This window comes from Oryzias melastigma, linkage group LG6 (assembly GCF_002922805.2).
Source record: "Oryzias melastigma strain HK-1 linkage group LG6, ASM292280v2, whole genome shotgun sequence".
NCBI classification, from domain to species: domain Eukaryota; kingdom Metazoa; phylum Chordata; class Actinopteri; order Beloniformes; family Adrianichthyidae; genus Oryzias; species Oryzias melastigma.
The window spans coordinates 2,347,764-2,361,117 of NC_050517.1; the positions used below are offsets into that span (position 1 = coordinate 2,347,764).

General features: G+C 40.9%; 1 protein-coding gene across 1 annotated transcript; it reads right to left on the reverse strand.

Moving 5' to 3' along the window:
• Positions 1-7,689: 7,689 nt before the first annotated feature.
• alx1 (ALX homeobox 1) lies at positions 7,690-12,893 on the reverse strand. The gene is made up of 4 exons (XM_024281991.2): positions 11,990-12,893; positions 11,319-11,623; positions 11,019-11,147; positions 7,690-8,678 (listed from the first exon to the last, which is right to left on the reverse strand). Exons 1-4 carry the CDS (start codon positions 12,201-12,203, stop codon positions 8,337-8,339), a joined length of 990 nt encoding a protein of 329 aa, XP_024137759.1. The 5' UTR covers positions 12,204-12,893; the 3' UTR covers positions 7,690-8,336.
• Positions 12,894-13,354: the final 461 nt, after the last annotated feature.

Genomic DNA, 13,354 nt, shown 5'->3' on the forward strand with positions numbered 1-13,354 from the left:
CTGAGGACCCCAGACCTCAGTTTCACCGAGTAGTTCATGTCTTATGATTTCTGACTGGAAAGCACTTTGGGTCCCATTGAAGATAGAAAACAGATTTGTAGATAAACACAACACAACGTGTTTAAGGTTTACAACATGTCTGTCCTGTTTTGCTGCTTGTGAAATGTTAGCTTGTTTATGAGCTTTTATGCAGCTCTACCACCCTGCTAATATTTTTGAAATGTTAATCTTAGCTTGGCACTGCAAAACGCTACCTCTCCAAATACGTTAGTCTCTTTTCTAGTCTAAATATCTTTGAAAAAAAGCTCACTTAGCAGTGACATTTCAGTGAGATGTAAAGACAGTTTAAGACAGTAAATCTCCATTTCTTGTTGAGTTATTTGAGCTGAACAAACATCTTATTTTAAGCAAACATTTTTTTACACAACCTTTTTAAACATAGGTTTTGTTTGTGTAAGTTAGTGGTCTTGTTTAAAAAAACAGATTTACTTGATTTAGAGAAAACTGAAGTCTTTTTTTCCTGACTTATAATTTTAAGACAAGTTTATAAGAGAATACTGGTATTCAGTCTGTTGTGGCACTTGAAATAGGATAAATGTTGGGGGGGGGGGGTATAAATGATCTACTTTGAATATTTAAAAAGGTTTTTTGACAAAGACGTACTTTTTTTTTAAGATACCATATTTCCAATTACAAGAAGAATATATCTAAATATGAGTGTTTGTTGCTAATTTTGAGATTGACTTTTGTCCAAAAAGACCAGCACAACACAACTTATTTTAGGAAATAGGACAAATTAGACAAATGCAACTACTGCCATTGGCAGATTTTTTTCTTTAAACAGGTAAACAACATCTTGTATTCTCTACTTTTTTCCTTGTTTTGAGAAGAACACATTTCTCAGTGGGATGTTGCCTTTGTGGATGATGCTCTACTTCTTTGCGGAAGCTGTGCTCTGTAACTAAAACTGACATATCTCCAGGATTGTTTATCAAAGTACTCTCCACATAAAAAGTGTAATGAAACCACAGTACAAGTCTTTCTAAAATGGAACAGGGAGCGTCTAAATGGTTCAAAGGTTAGATCACTTAATAAACTGAACTGCTGCCAACAATTCCCAAGGCCAGGATGTTTCTTCAACTGTTTCAGTCCACATACAACTTTAAATGTAAGCCAGCAAAAGAGAAAAATCAACAAACTCTGGAATGACGGAGCAGAAGTGATCAGACCAAAATGCTGCTTCAAACAGTTAAAGAAACAACAAAAGTGAGTCTTAATGTGAAGAAATAAAAAGAAAAATAATAAAATGGAATTACAGAGGAGCATCTTGGTCCACATAAGTGAGATTACATCAAAAAAACACTAAAACTGAGAAAAGTATAAAAATGAAGCCCTGCAGGCAGCTGGAGAGTGTAACGCTTGGTCACTTCTGAGGTAAAACTATCACGTTTTTATTTTCTCAGCACTCAGTTTAATGAAGCCCTCTGCAAAGAAGATGGTGTCATTTTTACATGGTACCACTAGATGGCGTCAAACGCAGAAGCTCCAGCAGCCCTGTGATTGAAAATCTGGTCAGTCAAAGTTCATCCATTCCTCTTTTTGACCACTTTGTCCCTTTCGGGGTCACGGGGGTGCCGGAGCCTATCCCGGCTACTGATGGGCGAAGGCGGGGTACACCCTGGACAGGTAGCCAGTCTGTCTCAGGGCCTCAATCACACACACATACACTCTCACATTCACGTGCAGCCTCAGTCAAAGTTAAAATCTAATGTAAATACGTATTTAAAAACATAAATACATGAAGGGACGGATGGATGGATGGGCAGATGGGCTCACAAAGACTGAAATTCAAAGAAGTGTATATAAAAAAATCTTGTCTTTTAATCTTTTGTTGCTCAATATTTACTATGAAGCCCTAATCATTATTCATCAAAAAGTCCATTGACAGAGCAACAATAGATGCATTTCTTCTTTCTTCCCAGTAGTGGTTAGCACTCTTACTTCACAGCAAAAAGATTTGGTTTGGTTTGAATCCCAAACGGGACCTTTCTATGTGGGATTCAGCAGGTTCAGGAGATAAGTTCATTCATTTTAAGGTCAGCCTTCAATGTTTTAATAACCAAAACTATATGGTGGTTGTATAAACTTATCTCCATAAGAGTTAAAAAAAACCTAAATCCTAATTTGTTCTCCACAGTTTTTCCACCAACACTTTACACTTCCAGTGCAGTAGTAGTTTATAAAGGCTAGCTAAAATCCAACCTCCCTCTGCCACTTTAGAGCAATAATTACAAAAATCCCATTTATCCGAGCGTTTGCAGACTCGTTCCAGCCCTGCAGAGGAAGGCCCAATCGACTCCTTCTTTGTGTCAGTTCAGAGTTTTTATTTATGTCAAATGAGAGAGCTGTGGTTAAATCCACCGGTTGAAGCATGTTTGTCAATCATCAGATCAGAAAAGAAAAGGGGGTTCCAAAGTCCTCCTCTGACGAAAATCCTGTTTCAGAGTTTTTAACATGTCTGTGTTTCATTTTTCTTCTGAAAGAGAACAAATGTAATCAGAAATCATTTTGTTTTTTCATTTCTGAGTATTTCTCCTTTTAAATCAACCAAACTGTCTTGGACAGACTCTGTTTGAATGAATGATCTTCTTTCCATCAACAGCTCTGCTGCACATGCACTAAACCCTCATCTGTTCCTAGTGTCTAGTTCAGGTTCTGGAGAAGAGAAGATGGTATCTTCACATTGACTGCAGTCAAATGAGCCGCCGTTCACATTTCTGTGGTCAAATCAGCATCACTGGATTTTTGGTGTGAGTTTCATCCAATACTTACGGTAGCAGGACTGAGAACGCTGGAAAATCTCCATCAGGTTGTGGGATTTTGGCTAAAAACTTCCTGATCAGACTTAAAACAATATTGGGAATGTTTTTTTTTTTTTATAAGGGGAATAGGGGACCTTTAAGAACTAACTTTGTCTTTGACTCCCGGATCCTTTTCAGAGCAGAGGAAGAAGCAGCACATCACTGATGAGTGATTGGAACAACACCAGCAGGCAGACACCAAAACCGCTGATGGAACATAAGTGTTCGCCGACACCGTCGCTCAGCCGCCTGCCAGAAGAACGTTTGATCCTCCTCTATTTTATCACGCTGAGAGTTGTGTGTATCTGTGTGCATGTGCACGTGCACGCATGAGGCCCGTCCTCCCCCTCACAGGCTTGTAAGGGGGGTGGGGGAGGGACGCTCATATTAATGGCTGCAGTTAACCTGGAAGGGTCAAAACCATTGGAGCTGTTGATAGATCTGGTCTGCAGGAACAATCTCACTCTCTCCTAAAAACACACACCAGAGCGCCATCCGTCTGCGGCTGTGAGGGGATGAACACGGAGGAGGAAGGATGAGGATGAGGCAGGGCAGCACAGACACATGCAACAGTTGATGGATGAGGTTAAGGAAGAGACTGATCAGATTCACATCACAGTTGAATCATTCTGGCATTTTCCTTTTTCTCAAACCGAGCACAAGCTGAAAGCAGCTATTGGGTAGAAAACTTGTGTTTAGTTGACCTTAACCCTTTAACACCGCTGACATGACTGACACCTACAGAACACTTTTGACTTACTGTAACTCTTCAGTTGTTTACGTGATCAAAGGGAATCTGCAGTAATGCGTAAACAATCAAAGAGTTACAGTAATGAAAAGAATGTCAACACTGAAGCTTAAGCGCCGGCTCTCAACTGGGACCCAGTTTTCGCTATACAGCTCATGTGTCAAAGTCAAGGTCCGGGGGCCGGATCCGGCCCTCTGGGTAATTCTATCCGGCCCTCCAGATCGTTTTATTTTTTATTGTTATTAATGGCCCGACGTTATATTGTGCCTATTTCGAACTTGTATATTTTTGACAACATTTGTTTTTATGGAGAGTAAAATATTGAAAGTTATTTAAGGTTAAAGTGGATTTATTCTGGAATAATATTCCTGTCTGTTTTCATAATGTTAAAAATATATATGTTTTTAAAGTTTTAAAAATGTATTTTCAGAGTTTTCAATACATGTTTATCTGTTTTGTTCCGTGACCTAAGGCGTGTTCATATTCTCTCCCTGTGAGATTGAGTTTGACACCCCTGCTGTACAGTCTTCTTTCGCCATATTGGGGTCACCTTTCAGGGTTTGGATCATTTTTATTTTTGTATGTTTTTTTTCTGTGCCCTTATTGGCTGCTGAAGCTGGCAGTCAATCTCCTCAAAATGCGTTGAGTTTTCCACATGTAAATCTTCATTGGAAAAAAAAAGGAACACCATATTAGGATTTCTGGACCAAGATTTTCTCTCAACCTGATAAACTAGAAGCAAGAACCAAGACAAAAAGGTAAAAAGGTAATAATAGGTCAAAAAAGGGAAACATTGGAGTCCAACTTGCTGCTAAAAATGGCTTGGCTGGTTTTGGGTTCTTCATAAATCTTAATTACAACACTTCAAATTTATGAACTTAAAATGTATTTAAAGTCATTCAAACTCGACAGATGTGGTGTAGTCCACTTTCAAGTGATACGGGAGTGCCCTTCCTACAAGCTCATTGCTGATTGGTGAGAGTGGTTGCCATAGAAACGACTTGCTTCCATCGCCTGTCTGTCCCGGCAGAGGATCCCGCCTTCATGTGGACATCCCTGAGGTTTTTTTTTCCTTGATTCTGTTTTTTTTAGTTTTTCTTTACAGAGAAGGGGGGTCTTAGGCAGCAGGGATAACCAGTCCAGTCTAGTTTAGCAAGCAGCTATTGTTTATATTTTTTGATTGATTTTATGTTTTTAGACATCTAATTTTGAGACAACTGTGTTGTGTAATTGGGCTATATAAATACAACTGAATGGAATTAATATGAATGAAGTCACTGATAAAATATGGCAACTGAACTGAATTTATTTAGTTGGAAAACCAATTTCTATGGGTGACGTCACACACTCCAGTTCTCGTGTACACTCAATGGTCAGCAGTAAAATGATGAAGGACGAGAGGAAGGATGTTAAGTGTATGCCATAGAGTTGGAGGTGAAGAGAAACGTTGGTGTTAATTTGATAGACGGATTTCACTGTGTGGAGCTTCAAATATGATTTGTTCACTATACAAAAAATAAGCCAAATATTTGAAAGATGAAACTTTTTTAAACTTCTAAATCAATGTTTGTAGTCATTATTTATGGATGTCATTGAATCTTCTCTTGGACACGGCATCCTCACTCTGTGGGAAGATATGTGTGTTTGAGAACTGTATACAGGAACTGGAAAAACTAAAACTGCAGAGCATTCTTCTTCACGATGACACTCGACGGGTCACAATGTCATAACAGTTATGATGCAGAGTCTGTGAAATATTAGAGTACATCGCCATGTTTTTATCCATGTGAACATCAGCATCAAAGCCTTTTTGTTGTGATGCATGCAGTCAGATAAAGAGCTCGATGTTGCAGTGGGGCTTTGACCAGGAAGTACCCCAAGGAAACAAACTCGATTTCAATCCAAAGCATCTGACACAAGTTACTGCTGTAATTGAATCAAGGCCACTGCTGCTAACATGAGCTTCCCTGAGAGTGCTCTCCATCTTTGACAAAGGAAAGCACTGAAAGACTATGAAAGCAGGCTCATACCATGGGACAAGAAGATTGATCAACGAGTCAGGGTTTTCCTTCATTTAACAAAGTAAAGAATAAAAAGTTTTTAAAAGGATACAAATGAAAATTGTCTCTGCAGATGTTGACAAATGTTGTAATCCACTGGATTAAATGAACTACTCCAGTGAAAATTGTGCTTAAGCTGTTCTTGTGGCATTTCTGACATGATGGAGAACATCCATAAAAAATCATTAAGTTTGAAATATCATTTTTGAGTATTTCATTATTCAAATCCTTGTGAATCAGGAGCAGACAAAAAATGCTGTTTGAAAAAGATTGTATTTGTTACATATAGAAAATATGGTGGGCAAACCAACANNNCCCCCCCCCCCCCCCCCCCTAGGAACACTTTGACAATCGATCAAAAGATGAACAATATCTTTCATCACACTCAGTGCTGGCTTGCCACTGTCTGTGTGCTCCTTGAGCAAACTGGGTTGGTTTGGTTTTGCTCTCTGTAAGCGGTGTAGCTGCAGCTTTAAACTTGGTTTGTGGTTCTGTTTAGGATGTGAAAGTGAAATATTTCATTTCATTCTGGTCCCTGAGTTCTAACAGAACAGTGTGAGCACTCACACTGTTCTTCTCAAATGAGACCTTTGTGTTTTGGTTTCTCCCTACTGGGGTCGTCACTGGGAGTTCTCCGATGCCGTATAGCCTAATCAAATCACGTATATTGACCAGACTTTAACACCAGTTTGTAAATTATTTAATATTTAATTCCAAATGTAACTTTGGTTTGTTGGTTTATTGCAGAACTGCAATGTTTTTTTAGGTTTGGTTAAATTCAGAATAACATGATAAGGGCTGGCAAGTCCATTATTTTATTTACATTTTAATAGAGGTGTAATATACAGACTGGTTCATTTTAAAATGAAGGCCTGGTCCCACTGGCTTTCACAGCCATATCGCGGCTGGAGCACAAAAAAAAATCATTCATCGCTGTGGTACAGACGCTGTTAGCAGTGGACTGGTAGTGCAACGGCTGAGATGTGGCCGAGGGATAGACGCGCATACACGCGGTATAAAATTGGCCGCCGTTACACACGGAAAAAACTTTGAACTGCACAAAAATTGAGACCACGGGTGACTGCGTGTGGTACAAGCGGTGCCGCCGTACAATGGCCATGGAACAGCAGTGTCCGGTGTGAATTGCAGGAGAGAGCGGATGCCGCGCTCACTCCGCTCCGCACTGCTTCTGCGTCCAGTATGAATCTACTTTATTCAGTCATTTTATCTGTCAGAATAACCATTCCTGCTCTGATGTATTCTTCTTAACACGTTCTTTCTAATCCTTGTTTTTCCCTTAATATATTTAACTTGATAAATCCTATGCTTCAGTAAAAGCATGTGGTACTCGCTGGCCCCACCTCGAACGTTTGATTGACACTGGAAGGGGCGTGGCCTTTGAACAAGCTCAGTCGTGTTTGGTGACAGTAGTTCCTCACACCGACTGTTGGTGGTTTACAAAATGGTGGCAGATGATCAGGAAGTGACGGTGAAGGCTCTGGCCGGATTTTGCGATGGCATTTCCTGTGAGTGAGGTCCACAACTACATATGTCCAGTGATTCTACAGTCAATGTAGAAAGCCAACAGAAAATGTCCTGTTTTGAGAACTTATTTTTTTCATGATTTGGTCACGTGCTGCTCTGACAAGAGTAGAAGGTCAGAGGGTGAGAGTGAGGGACAGGTAACAACCCATCAGCCTGTGAGGGCGAGTCAAAGTGGGAAACAAGGGCAGGGCAAATGGTGCAAGCAGGCCATACAACGCCACTCCCATGGCTTCAACCTGAATTTGAGTTTTTAAGCTTCCTGCAAGAACCAGCTCCATAATTCTGCAGGAGACGGCAGGCCTCTCCAGGAGTTTAAGATCCTCTTTTCTTCATTCAGCATCACGGTTTTTATCAGTGATTTCTCAAACTGCAGAAATAAACATGTAAATAAAGGGAAGAAACCAATAGTAACAGAAATGAATTGTTGGGTTTGTAGGCAGGATAAAAAAATTTTTTAAATAACCTTTTGAAGTGATGTGGTACAACTGTCAATGCATCTGTTTATTAAGATTTCACCAAGACAGCTCATTAATCAGACAACTGTTCAAGCCTGCCCACCCTGCATGACTGTCAATCAGAGCAAAGGCGCAAGATGGACGCTTGGAGCTTTCTTACAAAGCTCACAAAAATCTCCTTTTTTCGCTCCATTTTTCCTTCAGTTCTCCATTAGAGATGAAAGTACAGCTGTTCACAGTGCTCAGAAACGTGTTTGGGGACTCGTCCTCTGGGCTCCACACTCACCCACATGGCGCACAAATCCCACCGCAGCCGTCAGCTTTTACTGCTGCGCCGTGGCTCTTCTTTATGTCTCAGTTAGGAGGAAGTGCTGACTTCCTGACCTCCACTGAGAAAACACATCTCAGCTCTCACCTCCTCAGATCACGAGGCTCGTCAAACATCTGCAGGGACCAGAGCGCTCCACAGGCCAACAACCTAAAGGACTTGGATGTGTCTCCATGGAGAAGCTCCAAAAGTCTCTTGCAGAGGCCACTTCTTGCTGCTTGTCCCATGACATCACATCTAAGTTCCTCTGTTGTCCAAGAGAATCCCTGTTTTCATGACCCTGCAGACAAACGTGTTGGATCTATCAGCAGAGCAGCAAAGTGACATCACTGGTTCCGTTCACATGGCCCAGGAGATGTTGGCTGCATGCTCCTTGGCCTTCATGCGCAGCACGGCGATGCTGGACGAGCGCCTCTCGAATTCTGGCTTGCCTTCAAAGGCTGGGTGAGGGTTGGCAGCTGGCGTGAGGAGGGAGTCTGCGCTGAAAAAGTTGTTCAGGGAGACGTGGCTGAACTGACTCTGTTGATTGGGAAAGCCCATGTAGCCATGATCAGCCGCCGCCGCCACCGAGGCCGAGCGAGGGGAGTAGGAGGTGACGCACGGAGGGGAACCCCGCGGCAGCATGCAGGAGGAGACCATGGAGCCGCCGGGAGTTGGGCTCGGCCACAGGTTGTTGGGGATCTGTCGGGAACAGAATCAGGGATTGAGCAGATATCATTTAAAGAAGCTGCAGTACATTTGATTCCAGGAGCTGGGAGTTTCAAAATAACTGTAAAATGTTGATGAGAAAAATGTATTTTAGAGTCTGTGAATGAAAATAGAAAAGGTTCAGGGTGACCCACTAAAATGACTTACTGAGAAAATCCGAAGCAATAAACTTTAGGCCAAACATGCATCTTTTATTTTTCTATATGAGAGTTTGTGAGTTTTTATTAACTTTGATAAAGACTTTCAAAATAAACTACGAAGCACAAAAACCAGATATTTCATAAATGATTGCATTACTCATTTACTCTTACCAAAGAGGAGGGTCAGGCTGTAGTTTGCGTTTTCATTCACTTAACTTAAGACTCAGGTTTGCATTTTATTTGGCATTTATTTTATCATAATAACAACATTCAAAAATGTTATTTCTTTAGTCAAAGTTATACAGAAGTGTAGAGGCAACCGGATGAAGCAACCTGACCCTCCAATCTTCCTATCTGGATAAAAAAATATATTTAATTTTAAAAAGAAACTGTAATGTAAAGAATGATTAAGTAGTAACGTTTAAGAAAGTAGAACTCGTTGACAAACAGCTGCAGGACAGTACGCATCACAGGTCAAACTGAAACCTGTTGAAGGATTTTAGCGCCCCGAGTACCACAGACAATCAATCACATCAGTTAGCACAACCAGGATTTGTTCATCAGATTATAATGAGGATTTTATATTTTTGAATAAATCAATGATTTTTATTTGTGGCTAATGTTTCAAAAACTACGTCAGGAATCACTTATTTTGTTTTGATTTAATTTTGGTTCGTTAGGTTTACAGTTGTTGGATGTGAGGCACCAAAAAAAGTGAAAAGATCTGTGTTTTTCTTTAATGGCTGCTGATATCCCACCACCAACTCCACCCTCACCAATACTTACATTTGTTGCGTTGGGATATGACACAGGGTGTCTTATTTTGAAAGGAGATCGAGTCAACCTCTGTAAAAAGTTATAAACGATTTTATATTTTGAAAAAAAAATGCTTTTATGTCTTTATGTTTATCTTTTATTTTTACAAAAAACAGTTTTTATATTTATCATAATAGTAAACATATGATACATACAAATCATTGTCTTTTTTCCCCAAAGGATGAAGTGAGTCTTTGTGGTCAGTGTGTTTTACTGTTTTATCTCTGTTTTTATCTGGTGTTTTTAAGCTTTTATGTCACTCATTTATACCTTTTTATTTCTAAGTCTACTGTTTATCTGTAATATCTTTTAATATTTTAGCTGTTGTCTTTACTGTTCTTTCAGTGTCAATAAAATTGTAAAAATCTCAGTAAAATTCTTTGGACTTTTTATGTGCAGCGGTTTATTTGGCCGAAGTCATTTGAAGGCGCTATATTTAAACAATAAATCGAACTGACTCTACATGTGTTGAAGCTTACAGACCCCTAGCAGGGTATAAATGTAATTACTTTTAACTATGGAAACCTTTAAAAAAAACAATCAACAATTTAATTCAAATTTGAGCACCAAAAATAGCCAAAGAAAAGCGACAGAGAAACAGCCGCTAAATTCCCTTTAAGACCAACAGTGGATGCCGATTATTCCAAGTAAATAATAAACTTTAATTTCTTTATATTCACAGAAATTTAATAAATTGTCTTGAAACGGCGGGAAGTGCTGGGATTTTGAGAACGACGCATGTGGACCTGAAATGTTTTTAACTTCAGGTATGAGCTCTGCATTGATTTAACTTATTGTATAAGTTAAATATAGGTATACTTAATTGTATTTCGTTTTTAAAAATATGATTGAAAACGTTTTCCGATTGTATTGGTCTGTGAGAAAATCCTGCTGCTTTTATTCACCCAGAAAAGCGGAGCAGGTCGCGCGCGCTCCGAGGCGCATTCTTAGTTCCAGATATGGAGCAGCATGGGGAAAAATGGACAACCTGACAGCCTGCATCTTCTCTCACCCCATCTTGTACCTGACCTTTGCTCAAACTGCGAGATTAATGCCGAGTCCACATGAAATCTGATATAAGGCCATCCATCCAGACCTGACACCTCACCGAGGGTCTAATCAGTGTCCGAGCTGTTATCTGGAGATTCATGAGGAATGATTCATGGAGCGGAAAGGCCTGCTGACGCCTTCCCGCTATTTATTGCCACACACGCACCAAGTATTTTAGAAAAAGGGTTCGGAGGAGAGAAAGATCTCCGGCCGCGCATGAAGTTTACGCACGGCCTCCATCCGGACGCGCGGCGGAGGTTCCGAGGCAGACAGAAAAGCGCGGAGCTGACAGGACAGCAGCACTCGCCTGCGTGTAGCCGTCGGTGCGTGGCAACACTGATAAATCATAAGTGGCTGCGAAGTGCGTTTTGGCCTGTTGGATCTGCCCGTAGCGCTCCCGTTTTCTCCACTTTGCTCTCCTGTTCTGAAACCAGACCTTGATGGAAGAGATGAGATGGAAAGAATTAATTACGCTCAGATATTTTCCAAGACAGAAAGCTCAAATAAAAACTGTGGAGTAAAATTATATTTATTGTGGCAAAAAAGAAGAAAAATGAATCTTAATTCCGTGTTTTGAGCTGAAAGGCACGGAGATCTGGATGGATACCTGGACTCTAGCCTCCGTTAACTCTGTCCTCATGGCCAGCTGCTCCCTCACGTACACATCTGGGTAGTGGGTCTTCTGGAACACCTTCTCCAGCTCCTCCAGCTGCGCGCTCGTGAAGGTGGTCCGGTGTCTCCTCTTCTTGCTGCTCGACACGTTGCTGTCGCATTTGTCCCCCATGTCGTCCAGCTCGGGTTTATCCGGGCCGCTGGTTACCGGAGAGGATCTGAGAGGGCAGCAGGAGTCCAGAGGCCTGCCGAGGTCCGAGTGCAGCGCATCCCCCTCCGAGTTCGGCACTGGGTAGGCCGCTGCAAAAAAGAGCGCGCGGCTTCCATGTAAAATTGAACTAAAGAAATGAATGATTATAATTTCAATAGCCCGATTCAAAATGGATCTAATATATGATTAAAATTAATTCAAAATAATACAAATTTCAAGAATAAATTCGTTTTTTAATTCAATAAAAGTAAAAAAAAAGATACATAAATGAATCCTTTAAATATGATGTAGTAGAATTTATATATTTTTATTTTCCTAAAAATGAATTGCAACATTCAATTAAAAAATGGAAAGCCTAAATTAAAATAAAGAAATGCCAACAATATCAGTAAGATGAGCTTTAGCACTGGTGCAGGAGAATAGTAAGAAAGCGCAGCAGCTGCGCCATGACGCACCGCTGCGATCCCCGCAGGGTGAGGAGCACTGCTCGGCGCCCTGCTCGGCGCCCTGCAGACCGAAGGCCGACACGCACTTCGGGGACGACTTGCTGAAGTAATGCACTCCGTCCAGGCTCTCCATCACGTGCTCCATGTAGTAATCTCCAGCCTTCATGTCGGGGCTTTTTAAGGCGAACTTCTCATCCATGAACTCCATCATCCTCCGTCTCATCCGATTTCCTTATTAAAAAACGTATGTCGCCTATGTTTAGGTAAAAACGCCCAGAGAAAGAAGGCAAACCTCCTGCGCGCAGACGTGTCTTGTAGCTGAACGATTCGCTGGTGGAGTAAATTTGCTCTGGCTTGGAGGCAGACGGTCTTTATAGACCCAAAGACTCCCTGAAGAACTCTCCAACCGCTCCCTCCTCTGTGAACAACTGGACACAACTCCTCCCATCAACCCAATCCTCCGAGCAGCGAGCAGCAGCAGTTTGGGGGATTTACATCCACTAATGGACCCCATGTTTGGACAGTGTGAGGATGGGATTTGTGAGGCTGAGCTGCTGTGAACCCACAGAACGTGCTGCTGTCTGAGAGCAAACCCTTTCCACATTCATCCATCAATGGGATTCTGTTTCTGCCGTAAAAAGGTCCAATGTCACTCAACGGGGTCACACATAAACGAGTTTCTCAGAAAAATGTGCCACTTCAATAAAACTATACAACTTATGCTATCCAAATCATTGCGAATCTACAGCAGCAGAAAAAAATACAGTTTGAAAAAGATCATGGAGTAAAATATAGTAAATCGCCTGTCTGTCCTGGAGAAGACCACTCCTTCATGTGGACTTTACTGAGGTTCCTTTGTTTTTTTTTGTTTTGTTTTTTTTTTCCAGAATCTGTTTTTTTAATAGTTTTTCTTTACTGATAAAGAGGGTCTCAGGGCAGGGATGCCCAGTTTAGTTCAGTCTGTTTAGTTTAGGAATCAGCTATTGTTTATAGGTTATGATTGATTTTCTGTTTTTACAATTACTGATGTTTGGGCTGTATAAATACAATTGAATTGAATTAAACCGAATTGAATTGAATTGGGGTGTGGAGGGGGGAATGTCAGAACCTGGAGGCGAATTTCTAATGAACTGCTGCCACTCTGCAGAAACTATGTCCTAGAAAAGTTTTTAGATTTTGGCTAAAAATGGCATCATCTGGTTCAAAGACCACTGGGAACACTTTGAATATCGACAGATGATCGGAGTGGGACTTTAAAAGATAAAAGTTCTTAGTTACTTTGTATTTATATGCCTTATTAGCTTTACAACACACACATCTATTACAGATAAAATAAAAAGATACAATGCCTCTCTGCAGGAAAAGGATTTGTCC

Bases quoted from the DNA above. Each gene is read 5' to 3' on its own strand.
- alx1 (XM_024281991.2), bottom strand. From the start codon at position 12,203: ATGAGACGGAGGATGATGGAGTTCATGGATGAGAAGTTCGCCTTAAAA. The intron at 11,148-11,318 runs GTATCCATCCAG...TCTTCCATCAAG, and splicing joins TAACGGAGGCTAGAGTCCAG to GTCTGGTTTCAGAACAGGAG. The intron at 8,679-11,018 runs GCGAGTGCTGCT...TGTTCCCGACAG, and splicing joins GCACCGACGGCTACACGCAG to ATCCCCAACAACCTGTGGCC.